The following is a 23391-nucleotide window of genomic DNA, read 5'->3' as shown; positions in this document are numbered from 1 at the left end:
AAATCCCTGATTTTTTGTAGACAATTATGCCAAAAATGTGGATGAGCGGGGTCGGAACTCTATGTGCGAACGCATATTGCCGAGCCTCCTTGTTAGTTTATGTTTTACTTTACTGGGAGTTGTTCTAGGATGTCAACCTCCACGGGATATAGCCCCCTGTCTGATTCTACTAAAAAATACCCCCCCCCCCCCACCTCACACGGAAATAATTGACTTCAGAAAAAAAAACATTCTAACATTGAACCTTGGTCGCGAAAATTTATTTGGTTGTGATAATTTCACATCAAGTGCTACGGGCCGCCCAGATAAGCCAAATATGTAGCTCTTATATTCAAGTAGGGGTTCCTTTCCGTGGGAATTTTATTCACGGCGTCTTTTTCCTATCTGAAAATGGGTAGGGTTTTTTCAAGCGTTGTTGTTTTTCGAAAGCGGATGAGCAAGGATCCTGTTACAGTCTAGAGAATCAAAAATTGATAGGAGAGCGGAGGGGTGTCCACTTCGGCGGATCACTAAGGCAATTAAGTTTTTCCCATTCTACCCTCCTTTCCCATTATATACACCCCCCCCCCCCCCCAACTCATGAAGTCATAGCTCAACATGGTACATTTATGGTAATGGGGTGGCTGCACGTTACATGACCATACTAATCTGGGGAGCGGGGATCCTACAATAGGGAAGACAGACCCAATTTCACTACAGGTGGAGGGGGTGTCACGATGACGAAGTTGCCTCTGGTTCCGATCACGAGTTTCAACGGAGTGGACATCAGTTACACCACAGATGGAATCGAGTCTCTCTCCCAGTGTTACTCAGCATCGGCCCCCCAACAGGTTATATACTTCGAAGTGGAGGGACGCAAAGACGTTCTTCTACACGCTGTCAAAGTCATGAGTCCGCAAACTGCAGGTTAATTTTTATAACGAAATAAACAAAATCGATTTTTGGTTGAACACCATTCATAGCATAGCACATTTTCAGTTCGATTTTGAATGGAAAGCCGGTTTTTACTTCTGCGGTCACAAATTTGAAAAAATTGTACTTTCATTTGTTTATCTTCAAGTTTCAACATTTTCATCAGACTCTTAACCCACGCAGTTATTCAAAGCTTTTAAACCAAGTTAAAGTTGAACACCTCACAATTAAATTATTTCCTATTTATGTAATTATTGGAAAAAAGTTACTTCGAATGGGGGGGGGGGGGGCAGAGCATTGCGTTTGCAGAGTTAAGAAGTACGAAATGCATTAATGATTCAATACATATCTCATTATATAATTATTTATTGTTTTTTATCATATTTATTTAATTGTTCCATATTTATTTATTTGTACCATATTTATTTATTGTTTTTTTTAAATAAATATATATCTCAATGAATATTTATATATTGTTATTTATTGTTTTTTTCACTTGTTCTGACATTTTTAAGACACCGATTAGTCGATCGTCCAACACTCTTAGATGATTGGATGTGCCGGTTAGATATCACCAGGTCAAACTTTGTTCAAACCGCGCGGCAGTTATTCAGGTGAAGGTAAAGGGAAAATCAAACGAAAACTGACAGTTACCATAATAAGTTGTCGAGCATGCATTAGCTATAGCTGCTTTGGCTTAGAGAAAATGGCAGACGTAACAAAATATTGTGGCATTTCAGATTTCAGTAGGCGCACATAAGGGGAAAAATACTAAGAGTGTCAGATAGCCTGAGTAGCAATTACTAGCGAGCAATAAAATTTGTTCAAAGCGAAAGTTCATTTGGTTAGGATTTATATCAAGTCATAACTGAGGGTATGAGCAGTGACGCAATACATTTATAAGAAATCTAAGAGATTTTTTCTTTAAACAGTTTGTTGCTATAAAAATTATAGTTTTGGTAAAGTTTCATGGCGTGACTTTAAATTTTCGTAACTTATTTAAGGCAATAATTATAAAATAAATTTGGATTTGTTAGCACTGGTAACCCCAGTTGACAACGAATGGTTATCTTGCAATATCTTGCAAGATTCTGGCAAAATCTTGCAAGACGATACATCGTCTTGCAAGATTTTCTTCCAAAATCTTGCAAGATCTTGCAAGATAAACCTTTATCTTGCAAGAATATTGCAAGATAACCATTCATATTGCAAATATGCAAATAAATGGAACATGATCGAACAAGATCAAAATGAGACGCGAACATTGTTTCCCATCAATTTTTTTACATTGTGATACATAATTACAACCAAAATAGCATCAACTTTGGTTTCTTCCGCTCAAACTAAAAATTGAATCAATTTAGAAAAAGAAATGAAATTGTTTTCCATAGTAGCAAAACAAGAAATTTGAAGCATGATTGAATTAATGTAAATAAATGAGAGTAGCCAGTATTAATAGCAAAGGCTGTAATAAAATACTGCTATCTGGTATAAATTTTGTTTCAAATGATCTCTGAAACCTCATTCCACTATATTTTGGTAATAGTTTGCGCTAAATGAAAGATAATGCGTCTAAAACAGCCAATGATAGCAGAGCTTGACCGGAACGAACTTGCAAGAATCTTGCAAGATAACCATTCTTCTTGCAAGATCTTGCAAGATAGCCATCGTCTTGCAAGATCGTGCAAGATAACCATTTTTTGCAAGAATCTTGCAAGATCATGCAAGATAACCATCTGGTCTTGACTAGGGAATTTATGCAAGTGTTAATATCTCTCTTTACTTAATGATTGAAAACGTGTTTTATCTCTTCTGAATTTTATAAATTTCGTGATATTGTAATAATTACTCATTTAACATAATACCTGTAAAATATACTGCCTGGATTTTTACACTAGTCTGTAAATGCTCAGGTAATTCAGTTTTTTTATAATGAACTAATAACTCGATAAAAACTCAGTAGGCTATTTTTGTTTACTAGTAACATAATGTGACTTTTTTCCTGTACCTTTTTTGATTGATCAATCACAATTTAATGAATGCAAAAAAAACAATCACATTACGTCGATAAGTAACTGTTATTTTCGGCTGCGTGAACTTTCGGCTGTCTCAGTGCACACCACGAAATATAGAGTTTCAAGAGTACCCAATCAGAGGTAGGCATAGAGTTCTTTTTTTGTTTGATTAAATGTTGAATAAAATTCTAAAAACAATTTCCATGTTTTGACGTAGAATGTGATCTCTGTTCTTTTACTTAATTGAATGCTGAATCAATCAATCTAAAAGATTTGACATGAACATGCATTTAACGCACAAAAAACGTTCATTATATGCATGAAAACATCACGTTAATTTAATGTACAAAAACTACCTAGTAAACAAAAGACGTCAGACGCTTAAAAGAAAAAAACATTCTATTAAAAAGCTCTTCTAGAAAAAGAGACAATGTCCAAAAAAACATATGTGAAAAAAATAACATTTTCTTTAAGACAAATCAATTGCCATTGATGTCCTGAAAAATTTCAGGGTGAGACAAATACACCAAGATGAATACGCAGTTGATACCTTCACCCCGAAATTTACAAAAAATAAGAAAGGGTTTGAGTAATGTCAGCTTCCAATTATTTCCCATCTCTTTCTTTTTTGTTGACAACCTGGGTTAACTTGTAAATACAATTGGATAGTTTTTGGCTATCGGTTCAAGTATTTTATTTAGGACAAACGTTCGTCAAAAGCTGTTTACTGATCTTCTCTTTCATCGAAACATTTTCCACACTACCTTGATATTTTCCTAGTCAAAGCAACAACAAAACTATTGAACGAAAAAGAGGAGCCAAATATCTTGGCTTAGCTCTTAACAGAGAGTTAAAATTCACTGAACACGTTTAATTTTTAATCAACAAACTGAATAGTTTCATGAGCTCTTTTTACGGACTCAGTAAGATACTGTCTTGTCAACCATTACTCTTATGTTACAAAACTTATGTACAACCAATTAATCAATATGCTGTTTTAATATACGGCACTGCTTTTAAAACTGCATTGGATCCACTTGAAATAAATTTGAAGCATTTGCTGAAAATTTTGATTGGATTGAATAGGCATGATTCAGTTAGTATTTTAAGAGAAAAATTCCATGTTCTAACAGAGAAAGGGTTTTGATTGAAGGAATTATTGATACTACTAGTGAAGATCTTGAGACATTAAATTAATTTTGAAGGGATAAATTTAATAACGACGCCTGCTGAAACTCAACTTTTATTTAAAATGAGAAATAAGGCCAAATCAAGAGAAACTTCTAACAACAAAATGGAAATAGCGCTAAATCAATAAGTGTCCGAGCTTGAACCTATTTATGCAACACAGATAATATAGATAGAAAAATCCAATTTAAAAGGTTTTTTTTCCAGCATTAGAAATAAAATACAAGGTAATGCTGACTTGCTTTCGCTCTTCCGTTAGGTTACCCATAGTTTTCAACATGCTGTTTCGATTTTTAAAGGTTTTTAATTTTTTTACGCTTAATTGCGTCTAGAATTTCTTCTTAAGAGCTTGCAACAGGTCACTGTTAAATGCTGATAAAAACTAATTCAAGGCATCACTCGACTAGGCTAAAAAAGCCTTCTGATGTCTTATCAAATTTAAGTGATGTGTTTGTATTAATAACAATAACATGTCCTTAGATTTGAAAACTGAATATATTGTTTTTTATCGTAAGCTAACTTAGCGCTAAGTGTGGTTTGGTTCAGTGAGAGCCTTTGGTTTAAGTCACCCTAGCTCTTTTTTGCTGTCACTACTGTTTTTCATTTTTACTTCGAAGTTTTTAGAGATATTTATCTTACTGGAATAGTAATGGTCTGCATTCAAAATGGCTTCGAATCTCTGACTCTTCTACGTTCTGCATAAATTTTTTTGTTTTGCAACACGACGATATCAGTCGTAGATAATAGTGACTAGGGGAACATACAGGGGGGGCACTTGCAAAAGGATTTTCGCCCCAGTGGGATTCGAACCCGGATCTAGTGCGTGGGAGGCGGATCTTTTACCACTGGACTAAAGGTGTATACAATCTTTAAAGTTTTATTTGTATATATTCCAGCTAAGTTATGTAAGCTACTTATGCATTAATCAAGCCTATATTTGTCCTTTGCGCGCGATGAGTAAATGTAAAGTATACTAAAGCAACCAATCACATTCGAGCTACAATAGGAAGCCAATTCAGAAAAATTAGTTATTTTACCGTTTTACACGTTTCAAAACACTAGCCTAGTATTGATTTGAAAAATGACAAACCGAGTTGTAAGAGATGAAATTGATGGGGGTATTACAAACTTGGTTTTCGATGATGGAAACCGAGAGAGACCACCATGGCGGTGCTGTTCCAACACCATATTCCCTCGATCAGAGATCATATTCTTTGTTCAAGTAAGTATTATAGTGCTCATGATCAGTCTTTGTTTCGCCATGCTATTCTTGATATCAGAAAGTTGTGAGGAGAAGTCAATTTGGATTGCACTGCTTTCGAGTCTAGTTGGTTATATTTTGCCAAATCCCAAACTATGAATAAAGTTATTCTTACAAACGATAGAATCTTCATGGCAGTTGTAGGCCCGAGTGGTTCAGGGAAAACCGACCTAATTTTCAACATGCTGCAAATTTCATCGTTTTACCCAAGATTTCCCTAAATTTATTACTTCTACAAAGAGTTCCAGGACATTTTTACAGCTATGCAATGTAAAATACCACAAATCGAGTTCATCAAATATTCTGGATTGGATATAACAAAGAAACTTTCGAATTGTCTTCTCGTTTATGATGACTCATGCGAGGAAATATTTAACGACAAAGAGTTCGTAAAAATTGCAACATCGGGAAGACACAGAAAACTCCACGTGATTTATGTCAAACATAACTTATTCCAACAGAGCAAGTGGTCACGAACGATTGATCTCAACACCACTCATATCATTCTGTTTAAATCATTGCGTGACATTCAACAAATAGAATATCTCGGAAAACAGTTGAACTGCCTCCAATTACTCAAGGATGCGTACAAATTAGCGACAGCTCAGCCATATGGACATTTAATTGTTGACCTTGATCCGAAAACAAGTCAAGGCTTACGAATTTCTTCTCAACTTTTTGGTCCCGAACCGTCAGTCTTCTATATTCCTTCGGAGGAAGCCATTATTACACCAATTACGAATGAAAAAGAGACACTTGCTTATGCTGAAGCGCTGGTGCGTCAGCAGTAACCCGAAATCGAGCGGCAAGCGAATTTTCCTAGCCCAAGATATTGATTTCTTTTGGTTTCTAAGCAATTGTGTTATGAACGTCCTCTCTGGTGTTGTCTCAATCAACAAAAAAGAACTGCAAAAATTCGAATCCCAACTGCGACAACTTTCAGAAAAACATTTTAACGCACTACAAAGAAGTAAGCTTTTCCAAACAACGAGAGGGCATTCTCTCATTCGACTAATTGCCAGACCTTGTCTAGAGTATCTGAAGAAAAATGCCAACTGAAGAATTTGTGCTTATTCCCCGCAACATGTTTACAACTGAACAACCTCAGGTTTCGCAAATATTGAAGGACCCAGTTGCACGAAACAAATCAAAACAACTATCGCTTCTGCAGAGAACATTGAAACACGAGCAGCCAGAAGCAGTTATTCATCAGAACACAGAGCAACAGACTGATGACGTCATGGTTTCCGATGAGAAAGAAAAACGGCAAAATATTACAGATAGGTTTAAACAGAAAGAGTTTGATGAAATCAGTCAGAATGTGATTAATGACATAAATTTTCTTGAAAAGGACAAACTTGAAAAATCAAAAATAATTTTGAAGAAGATAAACCAATCGCGTAACATTTCTCTGGACGATGAAGGCGAAATTCTCATCGATGAGAGGAGCACTAACATTCCAGCTTCAGCTTTCCTCTACGCATTACAACAAACATCATCGAAACTTTCGCATAACCATTATGAAGTGCTGAAGTATTTGAACCTTGCACCAGACCTCACTTGTAATACTTATGCAAAGAAGTTCATAAAAGTTCAGAAAGAGCAAAAATTACGTCAGTTTCCAGATGGAGGAGCCAGTGAACAGAAACCTTCTGTCGAGAGAGCAGAAAAAACAGAGACTGCTAGCTTTGATGAGGAAGGCTTCGCAGACGCAGAGGAAGAAATCAAAACGCCAACAAGCTGGAAAACTCCATTCAGTGGAAATCAAAAAACTAAATAACGTCTACATAAAAGGAAAAGCAGCCTTTGGAAGTGTTACCAACATCAAAAAGGAAAGCGGTCTATCACAGAAAAAAATTGAGAAATTCCTTCAATCGAAAAACTCGTACACCAAATATCGTCAATTCCGGAAAAATTTTCCACGATTGAAAGTAGTTGCTTACAGAATAAACGAGATCTGGTCCATGGATGTTGCCTATATGGACAAAATAGCAAAGCACAATAATGGGGTTAAATATCTATTGGTTGCAGTTGACGTTTTATCACGTTATTTACGTGTTCAACCTCTGAAAACGATGTACGCAAAAGACTGCGTTGAAGCCTTCAAAAAAATGATCAAGACGAAACAACCAGAGAAAGTGTGGACGGACAAAGGCACTGAATTCAAAGGCGAGTTCAAAAGTTTCTGTGAAAACAAAAAGATTCATTTGTATACAACCGAAAACGAAACCAAATCGGCGTTTGCGGAAAGAAATATTCGATCACTTAAAAACATTATATACAGATACTTGGAAGAAAAATGGACTTGGAACTATATAAAGGAGCTTCCCAATTTCGTAAATATCATTAACAGTCGTGTTAACCGCGTCACAAAGTTAGCCCCAAATAAAGTTTTCAAAAAACATGAACCATTTTTGATTTCGATTGCTTTGGACAACAATAAATATAAAACCCGATTCGAAGAGGGGGACCTGGTACGAATAGCGAAACCAGACGATATCTTCAGAAAAGGTTATACTCAGAATTATACAGACGAAGTTTTCACAGTACTACGATTGGCTACAACAAGTCCACCTACCTACAATCTGATTGACGCGAACAACGTTAAAATCCTGGGGAAGTTTTACGAACCGGAATTAGTACAAGTTAATGTGTTAAACACTGAAGAGGAGCAATGATTTCTAACAGCAATGAGTTTACAATTGACTTGTTATCAAATGCATCAATGGACGTTTTCAATGAAAATACTATGGCAGCATTTCGGAACCAATTATCACAACCAATACACTTACAGGGAGAATGGCAAGTAGCATTAACTTCTCTATCTTTTCCATCAAACATCAATAACGTCAACTCTGGAGAAAAAGTTGTTTACAAGAATTCAATTACCGATCCAAATGAGTCGAGTAATCGATCAGGACAACTCAGAAAAATTCGGACTGGTATTTACAACAGCTGGGAAGATCTAGTCTCGGAGATTGTTCGCATTGCAAGACTAAAACAGTTCGATCGTAAGTTCGACAAGATAACCCAAAAGCTTGTGTTAACATTTGGGGAAAATGAAGGATTGTCATTTCAAGACAATGAAATTCCCAGCATTCTTGGTTTCAAGGGGACCCCGGACCCTGCACACAATGGTTTTGTTCACATTGGTTACAAGACAAACTTGGAAAATGGGGCTCCGAACTCTCCTAACAGACGTTTTGGTATTTTCCCCGTTGATATAACATGTGGCTCACAGCTTATTTTTGTCTACATCGACATTTTTGAATATCAACATGTGGGTGACTCGCGGGCACCCATCCTCAAAATCATTGAATCGGAGAGACGTTTGAGAAACGGCAGCCTCAACACAGTAGCACCTGTTCACCATAAAACCTTCACAAACTTGGATTACAAGCGTTTACTTTCAAACAATATCCAGAACATCAAAGTCGAGCTGAGAAACGAGACCGGGAAACTCCTACCTTTCACCGGAATCGGTAAAGTTGTCGTCAGTCTTAAATTTCAGAGAATAAGCTAACTGATGGAAGCCTACTATAGTAATCAACCATCCAATTCAATGCCCCATTTCTCAGGACATTACAGACAAAGAGGAAGTGGATTCGGCGCATTAGCTGCTGGTATTGGACGTGTGGCATTACCCTTAGCTAGGCGAGTTATTTGGCCAGCAGCAAAAAAAATCGGAAGAGAATTACTACTGCAAGGTGCACCAGAGTTATTAGAATTTGCAACAAAGAAGAAATCAGCGAAGCAAGCTCTGAAAAGTACAGTTAAAAAAACAGCAAAAAAACAAATTGGAGGGTCACTTCAACGTGGTCAGAAAGCAGTCTATCGCAAAAGGTCAACCTCGAAAAAAACATATAAAAGGTCTCTACCAAAGAAAAGCATCATTTCTCAAAAAGCAAACCCACAAAGGAGTCGATCGGCTTTCTTCTCTAAAATGAAAAATGCGTACTAACTTTGTTATTCCCACAGAGGCTACACACAGCTCACTCGACTTGTTCGAAAAAAATCCTCTGCTGGTTACATTTGATCAATCGTTCGAGCAAAAAACTGGACCACTTTACTCACCCACTGGATCTTCGTTAGAGTTTGAAATAGTCGGCGACAGAAATAATTTCATCGACCTGTAGAAAATTTATCTGGAAATCAAATTTCGCGTTGTTCGAAGTAATGGAAACGATTTACGCTTCACCACGGGAGATACCAACAATAGTGACACACCACATTTGGTCAACAACACCTTACATTCGCTTTTTACTGATTGCTCAGTGTCAGCAAACGGTATTAAAATTTCTTCCGCCAATGGTCACTACGCACACAAGAGTTTCATTGAAACAGAATTTTCTCATGGATCGGATGCGAAAAAAACCTGGCTGAAATGTCAGGGATACGAATATGAAGCAGACCCAACAGGTGTCCCAGCCGCTACGATCACAGCTCGACAATTAACTGTGAGAAGATCAGCCCAAATCACAATGTATGGAAAAATTGCTACCGATTTCTTTTCATGCGAGAAGCATATAGCGAGCGGAGTAACTTTGCGAATTTCTTTCCGACGATCACAGGATGATTTTACGATTGTAAGTGAAGACGGGGCTAAACACTATAAAATCAAAATTGATGAAGCAAATTTGTTCGTGCGAAAAATGACGGTCTCGGATAATGTGGTGGGCGCAATCGAGAAAACACTTCTCAAGACGCCTGCAATGTATCGCTATAATGAAGTTATTTCAAAAGCTTTTCTAGCAACAGCTGGGCAGCAGAGCTGGAAGCAAGAGGACATTTTCACTAAAGAACCCATTCGGAGATTGATAGTTGCCATGTGCCGCAGTGATGCGTTCATTGGTACCAATACGCTAAACCCATTTTCATATAGGAAGTTTGACTTGAATGAGATAATAATTTACCGTAATGGGTTCGCCACCGCTGGCACGCCGATGTCAACAACTGATAATAAACGACTATACTACAACTCAATGGCTGCACTAGCTTATGTAGAAAATGGTCACGGAATATCGCTCACTGACTTTCCCGAACACTATATAATGGTATTTGACCTTACCAGCACACAAGAGGCTACACATGATTTCATCCATCCTGAGTTAACAAACTCATCATTATCAGTGGAACTTAAATTCGGAGCAGCTTTACCAAACAACATTGAAATATTATTCTTGGGAGAAAAATGTTCAACAGTATACATCGATTCTGCGAGAAACGTTTCCAAAAACGCACTTCCTATGAGCTAATGGATGAAGATCAGATATTCAAGTTGATTCTACAATGCAAGCACCTAATGTTTAAATTTAACGGTGTTTATGCAGCTGACAATTTCCCCTTGAACATGCCAACCAATTCATTTACCATCGTTAATGCATCGCCAGCATCTTCACCTGGATCTCATTGGGTTGTGCTTGCAAAAAGATATGAGTACCCAAAAATTTACTTCGCCGACCCGCTAGCATTACCCATTTATTCATATAAACACATAACAGACCGATTTCGACAAAGCACTACTGATAGCATAATAGTGGACCTTATGAAAGACCGACGTGACTCAAACAAACCCCTGCAAAGTGCAAACTCTCAAATGTGTGGACTTTACTGTATTTATATTGCTCATTATGTTCTCAATGATAATTTTCCATTCATTCCCGATATAAATGAAGTTCAGCTTTTGTCATTTGTTAAAAATGTGAAGTGAATATTCTAGAAGTTTCTTTATTTTGTCTAATGACTCATCAGATCAAGCAATACATTTGAGAACTTTTGAACTAAATTCAGGCCCTGGATTAATAGACGGAAAGCTGGGTAAACATTTTACAGCTTGTAAACAAATTCAAATTTTGTCTAGACAATGGAATGTTAGGTATGTAAATAACTAAGATTACAACATCATGACGTTAACTCGGCTAGACATGAACAAACAAACAGATTTTTTGCATCTGATTGGTTGATTAAATCTCTGAGAAGTTGGTCCCGGGGACTTGAAAACTAATCATTGCTTTCTGCCTTACATCTTGAATTCAGTTCACGAAATATTCAGTTTTGTTTACAGAATTCGGATTTTCTCAAAATTCACGTAATTGGAGCAACATTCCCGTGTTTTCGAAATGCCACAAGTCAAGTGTGATATTTGCCAGCAACTGCTTGCTGATAAAAGGGGCCTCAGGCGTCACCGAAAAAGCATCCACAAGATCTATCCGCAGGCTAATTCATTCGAATGTAATGAGTGTGGTTTCTCGACGAAAAGTCTCTACGAACTAACAGGACATATGACAGTACAACACGATGCGCCCAATCCCCGCTACTGTCTATATTGCAACAAATGCTTCCCTCGCGATGTTGATTATTTAGAGCACATGAACGGTGTTCATAGTCTGCCAGCATGGAATATTGACTCGGAAAACCTTCAACAATCGGGTATTTTGCCAACAGAACGAGCTTTTGGGGGCGCTCTAAAAACGTACGAAATTGCAGTCGGGGCGAGTGATCTAGATCTACTTCATGTCATGCATATAAAACGACAAGAAATCGAAAACATTGTTTGATTGAGCGTTCAACAGCATTCGCAAAAAGTTCAGTTTAGCTCAAAAATAGAGTTAAAAAAGCCTCCAAAACATGGCAATGAATTTTCATCAAGTCAGCCAGATCGCATCTCTGTGTACTTAAATTCAAAAATGGAACGCGTTGATTTTGGAGGTCTCCCAGACAAAAGCTTCCATGCGATGGTTGAACTGATGCTTCTGGCGTTGAACAACTTCGCCTCACACGGTAGCGGTTGGACCCTCGATCAGATTGACAACATAGAAGTACGATTGGTAAAAAACAAACCAATAAGCGCATCTTCATATCTAGCGCTTCCCGGAAAACTCTCTCATACGTCAGCTTTGCTCAATTTACGAAAAAGAGAGGATGAAAATTGTTTCCTGTACTGCTATACCGCAGCATATCATTTGAAATTTGGGCCACGACTGGTTCCTGTTGGCGCTTCATCACGCAGGATAACCAGCCCCGCTACATACGGAACAGGGAATCCATTTGCGAAACAAGCAAATGGTGAGTTCAATATGCCAATGGGTTTTCATCAAATGGCAAGATTCGAGGAACTCAATGATGTCTGTGTCAACGTTTTTCGGTGAGAAAAATTCTAACTTTCAGACCTTAAGCCCCCCCCCCCCGCAAAAAATAAAAGAATCCAAAACAAAGAATCTTCAAAAATATGATAACACAAAAACCTAATTTTTAGGTACGCTGAGAGCGGGTTAACACCATTCAGAGTATCGAAAAAGACAAACTGCGACTTTATTTTGGATCTAATGCTGCTAAGTGATGGTCAAATGCATCACTACGTTTTGATTCGAAATTTGTACAGTCTTATACATAGGGTCCGCGAGCGAGTACCAAGGAGTGAAAACTATCTTTGTCGAAACTGCTTTTACGTTTCTACCTCAAAACTACGTTACAATAAACATATTGGCTTCTGTCAACAAAACAAACCAGCAGTTGTTCGAATGCCACAGAAAACTTCATTCGTTTACAAAAAAATCCAGTCTCGATGGTTTGCTCCAATAGTTGGGTTTTTCGACCTGGAATCAATCATTGAATCAGTCTCTGGCTGTAGAAACAATCCGCAAAAAGCAGAGACAAGAATTATAGATTTGCACAAGCCATGCAGCTACGCAATGCTTTTTGTTGGGCAGGATGAGGTCGAGCCCTTTCATTTTGAATGTGAGAGCGGTGCTGGCATTATGTCCAAGTTTGTGGAGTCTCTCGAGCGAATTGCAAAGAAAGTACATAATGCCAAACAACGAAACCTATATTTTAACGGTGAGCCGCCATATTCAAAAGAAGATGCAGAAGAATGTTGGATATGTGAAGAAGAGCTGGAAAACACAACAGAAAATCGAACTGTTTTAGATCACTGTCACTTTACGGGTCAATTTCTAGGATGGGCACACAACAGTTGTAATATCAATCGAAAGTTCTTAAACTACACCCCGCTATTTGCTCACAACCTTTCGAATTACGATCTACATCACGTTATTCTTGCCCTACAAGGAAGCAACATGAGCAATACAATCTCAATCATAGCCAGTACAGACGAAAAATTCATAGCCGTTGAAATTGGTGTTCTGGTCAAAATGCGCCCGGACAAAAATGGAGTTGACAAACCAGTGTATGAGCATATACGACTATTGGACTCGTTTCGATTCATGTCGTCATCACTAGATACCTTAGCCAATAATTTACCTGCAGATGAGTTCTCCCTGCTCGAAAACTACTTCAAAGACTGGCCAGAATCATCTGTTCAAATGCTAAAACAAAAGGGTTTCTTCCCTTACAACTATATTGACAGCTTTCCAAAACTCAGAGAAACTGAACTACCATCGAGAGAAAAGTGGACTAACAGCCTTCAACAGTATCAAGTTAGTGTAACTGAGGATGAGTACGAGCACGCTCTTAGAGTTTTCCAGACGTTCAAGTTCAAAACAATCGGAGAGTACTACAACCTCTATACCTCTATTTGAAAACAGATGTCTTCCTTCTTGCTGCTATCGTACTTTGCTTCCGCAAAGTATGCTACCAAACTTATGGACTTGACTGCTGTCAATACTACACAGCTTCAAATCTTTCGGGGGACGCTATGCTCAAAATTTGTAAAGCACCCCTTGAACTTCTCGCAGACAGGGAACAGTTAGATATGGTCGAGGGGTTGATCCGGGGTGGAGTGAGTTCTATCTACAACAAGAGAATCTCGGTTGCCAACAACAAATATCTCCCGAATTTCAATCCAAAAGAACCTTCAACATTTATAGTCATGATTGACGCGAACAATCTCTATGGTGGCATAATGGAAAAGTTCCCGTTGCCTCTCAATGATTTTGAGTTCACAGACCAACAATGGGACTCTGATCTTGAGCCACAATTCATTCAGAAAGTACTGGCGACTCCTGACGACAGTGATGTTGGATACATTTTGGAAGTGGACTTGTCATACCCAGACACACTTCATGACCTTCACTCTGATTTCCCCTAGCTCCAGTGAAGCAGCAGGTTGAACCGTGCTGGTTAGGCGATTATCAAGAAGAACTCTTAACTAATATGCAGATGAATGCCCCACCCTCGAGTAAGAAGCTCATTCAAACTCTATTCCCCAAGAAGAACTATATTCTACATTACCAGACACTAAAACTATATGTTCAGTTAGGTATGAAAGTTGAAAGACTGCATCGTGCGCTAGCGTTTAACCAATCAAAGTGGTTGGCACCATATGTTCAACTCAACACGCAAAAACGAAAGGAGGCAAAAAACAAATTTGAGGAAAATTTTTATAAACTGATGGTCAACAGCGCCTTCGGAAAAACATGTAAGGGGAAGAGGAATCGAATCAAGGTGAAATTAGCCCGTAGTGAAGATGAGGCTCTCAAGTGGACTTGCACTCCACAGCTGAAATCTTTCAAAATAATTGGTGAAGGTCTGGCAACAATTAGCCTTAACCAAACTGAAATTCTGTGGGATAAACCAACAATCGTTGGTGCATGTATTCTGGATCTCTCCAAGAAGTTCATATTTGACTTTCACTATAATACTATGAAAAAACATTTCAACTGTAAACTGTTATACTCAGACACAGACTCATTCGTTTACGAGATCAGATCTAATGACTTTTACGCCGAACTGAGACGAAAAACTGCTCTTAAAGATCTCTTCGACTTCTCTAACTTCCCCAGCGACCATGAGCTGCATGACCGTAGTAATGCCCGGGTTACACTAAAGTTCAAGGATGAGATGGGTGGTAAACTGATCTCGGAGTTTGTGGGCCTCAAACCAAAGCTATATTCAATCAAACTTGCGGATGGTGAGTATACCTTTAAATTTTTCTTTGGGAACCGGAAAACATGTAACGTGTAAAAGACAGAGCAAGACTGGTGAAAGCGTAAAAGTTTTAGAAAGGTGTAAGAGGCTCAAAAACAAAAGTAGAATTTTTAGGATCTGCTAAGCAGTCAGCCAAAGGTGTCACGAAGGATGCTCGCAGTAAGATGACTCAAGAAATGTACAAACAAGTGCTCAACAGTGGAGAGACAGTGAGACTAGTCAACACAAGAATTGCTTCTAGCAAACATCAGTTGATGACAGTTGTTTGTAACAAAAAATCGCTCTCTGGATATGACGATAAACGCTATATTTTGAACGATATGATCACTACACTACCGTACGGCCATCACGCTCTGCGAGAGGAAATGTTCAAGCGGAAAATTCTTCGTGATCCTGACTGGAGTTCAAGCGATGATGAGGAGACTAACGTTCACTTTGCCGAATCAACTATGGAGCAGAGTCCGCCGATTACTCAACACACACAGCTTCCAGAAACTTGGTCCCCACCTGATCCAGGTTTTAACCAGCGTGAGTACAGTGAGGATGAGGATGATATTGTCAATTTTACAAACCTTACTCAACAAGAGAGTGAAGGAGAGCTTGAAAGATGTTCTTTCATAGACGACCAGGCCATTGAATCAGGTTCGTCGCCTAGTCTTCTCGACCTAAGACCAGATTCCCCCATTCATCTTTCTATGGATACTTCAGCACAAAAGCAATTCACACACCGACCCGGACCATCAAAATGTAACAAAAAGTGTGTAAAACGAACGCTGGAGCTGATATCAGACGATGAATCTGTCAATATAGAAAGAATAAAGAAATGGAGAGTAGTGAAAATAGACTCAGATAGTGAAGAAAACTAAATTTGTAAAACTTACAGCTTACGTTTTGTGATTTTCGTCTCTGCTTTAATTCTATAAAGTATTTACTGTTTGGTGGAATGAAGAAAACTTTTCAACTAGAGTCGTAAAACAGTTCATATTAAGTCTTTAAAGCTCCCACATAAACAATTGATCAATTTATATCTAAGTCATTTGTCCTCATTACCTTCAATCCATAGTATAAGTCTTTTAAAGCCCCCCATATAAGCAGTTGATCAATTAATATCTAAGTCATTTTTATCCTCAGTACCTTCAATCCATAGTATAAGCCTTTTAAAAGCTCCCATACTAGTAGCTGATCAATTAATAACTAAGTTTTTTTATCCTCAGTACCTTCAATCCATAGTATATGTCTTTTAAAAGCTCCCCCATAAGCAGTTGATCAATTAATATCTAAGTCATTTTTGTCCTCAGTACCTTCAATCCATAGTATAAGTCTTTTAAAGCCTCCCATATAAGCAGTTGATCAATTAATATCTATGTCATTTTTGTCCTCAGTACCTTCAATCCATAGTATAAGTCTTTTAAAGCCTCCCATATAAGCAGTTGATCAATTAATATCTAAGTCATTTTTATCCTCAGTACCTTCAATCCATAGTATAAGTCTTTTAAAGCCCCCCATATAAGCAGTTGATCAATTTATATCTAAGTCATTTTTGTCCTCATTACCATCAATCCATAGTATAAGTCTTTTAAAGCCTCCCATATAAGCAGTTGATCAATTAATATCTAAGTCATTTTTATCCTCAGTACCTTCAATCCATAGTATAAGTCTTTTAAAGCCCCCCATATAAGCAGTTGATCAATTTATATCTAAGTCATTTTTGTCCTCAGTACCTTCAATCCATAGTATAAGTCTTTTAAAGCCCCCCATATAAGCAGATGATCAATTAATATCTAAGTCATTTTCGTCCTCAGTACCTTCAATCCATAGTATAAGTCTTTTAAAGCCTCTCATATAAGCAGTTGATCAATTAATAACTAAGTTTTTTTATCCTCAGTACCTTCAATCCATAGTATATGTCTTTTAAAAGCTCCCCCATAAGCAGTTGATCAATTTATATCTAAGTCATTTTCATCCTCAGTACCTTCAATCCATAGTATAAGTCTTTTAAAGCCCCCCATATAAGCAGTTGATCAATTTATATCTAAGTCCTTTTTGCCCTCAGTACCTTCAATCCATAGTATAAGTCTTTTAAAAGCTCCCTCATAAGCAGTTGATCAATTAATAACTAAGTCATTTTTGTCCTCAGTGCCTTCAATCCATAGTATAAGTCTTTTAAAGCCTCCCATATAAGCAGTTGATCAATTAATATCTAAGTTATTTTTGTCCTCAGTACCTTCAATCCATAGTATAAGTCTTTTAAAAGCTCCCCCATAAGCAGTTGATCAATTAATACCTAAGTCATTTTTGTCCTCAGTACCTTCAATCCATAGTATAAGTCTTTTAAAGCCTCCCATATAAGCAGTTGATCAATTGATATCTAAGTCATTTTTGTCCTCAGTACCTTCAATCCATAGTATAAGTCTTTTAAAGCCCCCATATAAGCAGTTGATCAATTAATATCTAAGTCATTTTTGTCCTCAGTACCTTCAATCCATAGTATAAGTCTTTTAAAGCCTCCCATATAAGCAGTTGATCAATTAATATCTAAGTCATTTTTGTCCTCAGTACCTTCAATCCATAGTATAAGTCTTTTAAAGCCTCCCATATAAGCAGTTGATAATTAATATCTAAGTCATTTTTGTCCTCAGTACCTTCAATCCATAGTATAAGTCTTTTAAAGCCCCCCATATAAGCAGTTGATCAATTAATATCTAAGTCATTTTTGTCCTCAGTACCTTCAATCCATAGTATAAGTCTTTTAAAGCCCCCCATATAAGCAGTTGCTCAATTGATATCTAAGTCATTTTTGTCTTCAGTACCTTCAATCCAAAGTATAAGTGTTTAAAAGCTTCGGCGCTATCAGATGGAATTGAAAAAGTAGCCAGTGTTTATTGCCAAACAAAAACTCCTCTTTGTCTCAAAAAAATTAGGAACATGTTCATAGTTACCTCTGTAGATCATCTGTGTCGATTGTAGCAATCTGTCATAATCTACCCTACAACTGATCTAAGTGTCTAAGTGAACTCAGTGAGTGTTTGTGAATTGTGGTGCGTGTTAAAAGTTTGTGAACTGGTGCCGTCTAATTTTCGCAATAGGGTTTCTCTAAACCAGCAAGGTCCGCTTCTCAATCATTGGGGTTGCCAAAGTTAAGAAGTCAAGGAGTTTACTGGCGTCAAGCGAGTACAGTTCCTGCTACTCTTCAGACTGTTTATCTCAAGACTTGGTACTCCAGACAAGACATGAAAATTAATTCCCAATATATATAGAATTTATCAACAAACAAAATATAAATGTGAGCAACATCTGAAGCTGTTGATGAAATGTCACGAGACTAAGAGGAGAGTTTTGAAATAAAAAAAACCCAAAAACTGGTCAACGAGATGTAAAACTTAAAAGGACTAACTGAACTATTCCTTTTCTGCGGTCGGCTTCCAACCCGCTCTCCTCGTTGCTCTCCACCTTGCTCACGGCTTTGCACTCCCTTTTGCTCTCCACACTACTTTGTTCAGCCACAAAAATGTCACCAATACCCTTGATATGTACAAGTTAAAACTCGCTCAGGTAACCCCGAGGTAGCTTAGGATCCAATACACAAGTTATTTTTCACCATTTCTCTTGATATGTACAAGTTAAAACTCGCTTAGGTAACCAGCAGATAGCTTAGGATCCAATACACAAGTTATTTTTCACCAATACCCTTGATATGTACAAGTCAGAACTCGCTTAGGTAACCCCAAGGTAGCTTAGGATCCAATACACAAGTTATTTTTCACTAATACTCTTGATATGTACAAGTTGAAACTCGCTTAGGTAACCCTAAGGTAGATTAGGATCCAATACACAAGTTATTTTTCACTAATACTCTTGATATGTACCAGTTAAAACTCGCTTAGGTAACCCCAAGGTAGCTTAGGATCCAATACACAAGTTATTTTTCACTAATACTCTTGATATGTACAAGTTGAAACTCGCTTAGGTAACCCCAAGGCAGCTTAAGGTCCAATACACAAGTTATTTTTCACCAATACTCTTGATATGTACAAGTTAAAACCCCTTAGGTATCCAGCAGGTAGCTTAGGATCCAATAAACAAGTTATTTTTCACCTATACTCTTGATATGTACATGTTAAAACCCCTTAGTTATCCAGCAGGTAGCTTAGGATCCAATACACAAGTTATTTTTCACCAATACTCTTGATAGGTACATGTTAAAACCCCTTAGGTATCCAGCAGGTAGCTTAGGATCCAATACACAAGTTATTTTTCACCAATACTCTTGATATGTACAAGTTAAAACCCCTTAGGTATCCAGCAGGTAGCTTAGGATCTAATACACAAGTTATTTTTCATCAATACTCTTGATATGTACAAGTTAAAACTCGCTTAGGTAGCCCTTAGGTAGCTTAGGATCCAAAACACAATTTATTTTTCAAAACACAAGTTATAAACAGGAATCATGTTCACTTTTTGAAATAATTTGTTACAAGGTTTTTGGCAAATGTTTTCGAGACTCTGGGCCTTTGGATTTTCTTCAACCTCTTGAATTTTTCTTTTCTTGTAGGCCTTGCTTGTGGTAAGACTGGCAGAACAGTGTTTTGCTCGAACCCAGCTGTTGCAACATTTTCTGTTGCACTAAGTATAGGTCTCTGGATGTCCGCTTCTATGGTTTGACTTTGTTCGTATGCCTCTGAGTCTGAATCTGTTATTTCAATGACGTTGCGTGGTTCGTTAGCTTCTGAATCTGAGTCTGTAATTTCAGTGACGTTGCGTTGTTCGTCAGCTTCTGAATCTGAGTCTAGTATCTCAATGATGTTGCATTGTTCGTCTTCTTCTGAGTCCGAGTCTATTATAACAACTGGTCGTGACCTGCCTGCATAATTGCCAAAAGTTGTTGTGTTAACCTGTTCAAGATTTCTCGTCACTGCTGCTTGCACTTTGTTATGCGATTTTTCGTAACTGTTCCCCGATAATGAGCACATTCGTAATTGATAATTTAATTTACTTAGGTTGTCTGTTAATACATTAGCTAAGACTTTGATTGCTTATGTAAAACCCGCATAATTGTTCGCTCGTATATTTTTATGAAGCCAGTTTTTGGGGGGGCGGGGGCGGGGGGGGGTTTGAGGGGAACAGATACCATTATTCTCCTGATCTTCAAGACTTGAATCTGAATCCAAACTTAACGGCGCAGATCGAACCAGAACAGCACAGAAAGCACACCTGCACGGGCTACTCCGGGGGTAGAGACATTGTCGGCAAGAACACATGTCCATTGCTCCCACCCTTATACACTCTTGAGCCATAACTTAAACAGAAACATATAATAGTAATTTACACGTCCTACTTTCGTAGCTGGTTGCCAACTTAATACCTAAAATCCAACATTTTTTCAATATCACTGCCTATTTCACTTAAATATTTTTGAATTGTTAATTTTTTCCATCATTGTTAAAAATAGAAAAGGCTTTTGCGTAAACCATGAAGAGTCGCTAGGTAAAAAGAAAAACTCATGTTGCACTCACCTGACAAGATAGGTTGGTTGGCTTCCTGTGATCAGTTGCTTCGAGATTCAAATAAGAGATTTATAAACCAGCAGAAAAGGGAGAAAATTTACTGGAGAGAAATTCCAACAATGAAAGAATAATAGAGTTGAAATGAGGGCTAAAACAATCAGTAAAAATTTAGGCACATCACGTTAATACCGTCTAGACAGTTTCATTGCTCATGTTATTCGACTTTACTAGACGTCTTGAAAAGCCGAAACCTAGAGCATCGGTTTGCGCGAATATGCAGAGTCTATACACATTTCATTGCTCATGTTATTCGGCTTTACTAGACGTCTTGAAAAGCCGAAACCCTGAGCCTCAGTTTGCGAGTATATACAGAGGCAACAGAAATGCTAGACGGTTTGCAGTTTCCTTGAGGCTGCGTAGTGATTGGTTGGTGTAGAATACTTTAAATGCACTCATCGCGCGCAAAGGACTAATATAGGCTTGATTTATGCATAAGTAGCTTACATAACTTAGCTGGAATATATACAAATAAAACTTTAAAGATTGTATACACCTTTAGTCCAGTGGTAAAAGATCCGCCTCCCACGCACTAGATCCGGGTTCGAATCCCACTGGGGCGAAAATCCTTTTGCAAGTGCCCCCCCCCCCCTGTTTGTTCCCCTAGTCACTATTATCTACTACTGATATCTTTTCAATCACGCAGGTTATCAGCTAATAGTTTTTACGCAGGCTAAACTGACTTCAGGAGTAGTGATTTTTTCATCTAAAAAACTCAGATGCAGTGGTTACATTGCCCTTAAGAACAACTTTTTTGCTTTACCACATCATTTTTGTGCTTTATCACGTTAATATTTTGTTTAATCTTAAATTATCGTTTCCGACTTATTTTCATACCTGAAATATAGTTTGTTTTTGATATCTCTCCATTGTTTTAACTTTTAATGAAATATATCTGTTAAGGAGGCTAGTCAAGAATATTACAAAGAAGACTCAGAATAAGCCGAGACATCTTGTGTTCCAAACCCGATGAGAAACAAAAAAAAATCTGACTCTTAAAAAGTTCTAATCATCAGTTGAGCAAACATTTAAAATAAAAAAAGCTTGAAATGGTTAATTCTAAATTGATTGCTCTTGTTTTTTCATAAGTTTTGATAATTTTTAATTAGTATCCCACTTTGCAACAAATATTGCTCTGTAGGGTCTTTTTGGCGCATCAATTTGATATTGAGAATCATAACAGTGATTCTTTTTTGATTAATATAAAAACGGAAATAGAAAGAAAAATAGATGTATGTTTCTCTGAAATTATACAAATATCCTACATGATTTTTTTAGTTTTATATTAAGCTTACAAATAAATCATGCATGGATAGTATTAAGTCACGTATGGCTATTGTATAAAATCAAAGAAACTTCAGCACGGGATCTTTTGCAAGTTCGGATCTCCAAATCTCAGGGACTTGTCAGCTGCAAATGCTAAAAATTTTGATCAGCTATTGTTTTGGTCTGAGAACCGACCTTTAGTTTTTGGATATTTGCCCTTTTGGGTTTTCTCCGATTAGTGGGTGCATATTATTTGCAGCCCCAAAAGCACATGTAATCTTTTAACATATTTCAACATTAACATAATGATTTACTATTTAATGGCACAGCCTTTGTATCGGGGGGGGGGGGGGGGGGCGTTGCATAACGTACTTGGGGCGAGATGTGGATTCGTGCATAACGTACTTCGGGGGGGGTCAAAAACTGGATGAGGGAGGAGGAAGGGCGTTAACGTTTTTTGGCGTTTTTTGGTTGACCGGTTGAAAGCATTTGATTAATCTATGACCGTAGATATGTGATTACATTAACTGGTATTTCTAACAATAATCGGATCTGTTCTGTTTCGGCTCCCCAGTGTTTTTTATGACCCCCAATTACAAATTATGTGTTGTTATATAGCACGTTACTATGTAAAACAATAGCACGTGCGCCTGGGGGTCATAAAAAATTTGTGCTCACTAATCTGGGGGGGGGGGGGGGGGAGGGGGCAAAACAGAATAGATCCCAATATTCAGTTCAACTTTCCTATGACAACATACAAATCAGCGTTGTAATTTCTTCAGCAATTGGTGACGTCATCAATGTCTACGGCTGTCTCGGTGAGTACTGCAATCTCTTCTGCGACAGCATTGTCGTTTTGACCCCTGGAGGGTGGGAACAGGAGGCTATTTGCCATGGACCTGTTGACTTCTTCTATCTCTACAACGAGAGTGGTTACCTCTCATTCTGCGAAGTAGAGGCTGAGGGGTACATTCTGTGACTATGAACCCAATTAACATCCCAAGAGACAATTTTATTACCGATTTCCTGGATCGACTATCATACATATTTTTTGATGTCATACTAGGTCATATATGATTCCTAGTTATCGTACTGAGTTATCGTATAAGACTTGTATGATTTTTTAGTACACGGATCATGCAAAAATAAATACTCCCATGATTTCTTTTACCTCGTGCAGGGGTTGTGTATTAAAACTCATAAAAGAATCTTGTATGATCTCTCTGATTTCGTAGTACGATCGTTCATAGGTAATCAATTATGAACCGTATGCAATCATTTATGATCCTTGCTTAAGATCACG

The 23391-nt window shown here is 37.7% G+C and overlaps 1 protein-coding gene across 1 annotated transcript in view; it reads left to right on the top strand.

The window, feature by feature from the left end:
* Positions 1 to 23173, top strand: part of LOC142351613 (uncharacterized) — a 35113-nt gene extending 11940 nt beyond the window's left edge. The window contains exons 6-7 of the mRNA XM_075403751.1: positions 700 to 906; positions 22871 to 23173. Coding sequence (XP_075259866.1) covers positions 700 to 906; positions 22871 to 23067 — 404 coding nt within the window. The 3' untranslated portion in view covers positions 23068 to 23173. The remainder of the gene's footprint in view (positions 1 to 699; positions 907 to 22870) is intronic.
* The last annotated feature ends 218 nt before the right edge of the window (positions 23174 to 23391 follow it).

The sequence above is a fragment of the Convolutriloba macropyga genome, chromosome 13 (assembly GCF_964194025.1).
Source record: "Convolutriloba macropyga chromosome 13, txConMacr16.3, whole genome shotgun sequence".
Classification (NCBI taxonomy): domain Eukaryota; kingdom Metazoa; phylum Xenacoelomorpha; order Acoela; family Convolutidae; genus Convolutriloba; species Convolutriloba macropyga.
Note: the sequence above shows the minus strand (reverse complement) of the source record. Positions and strands in the feature narration are given on the sequence as shown.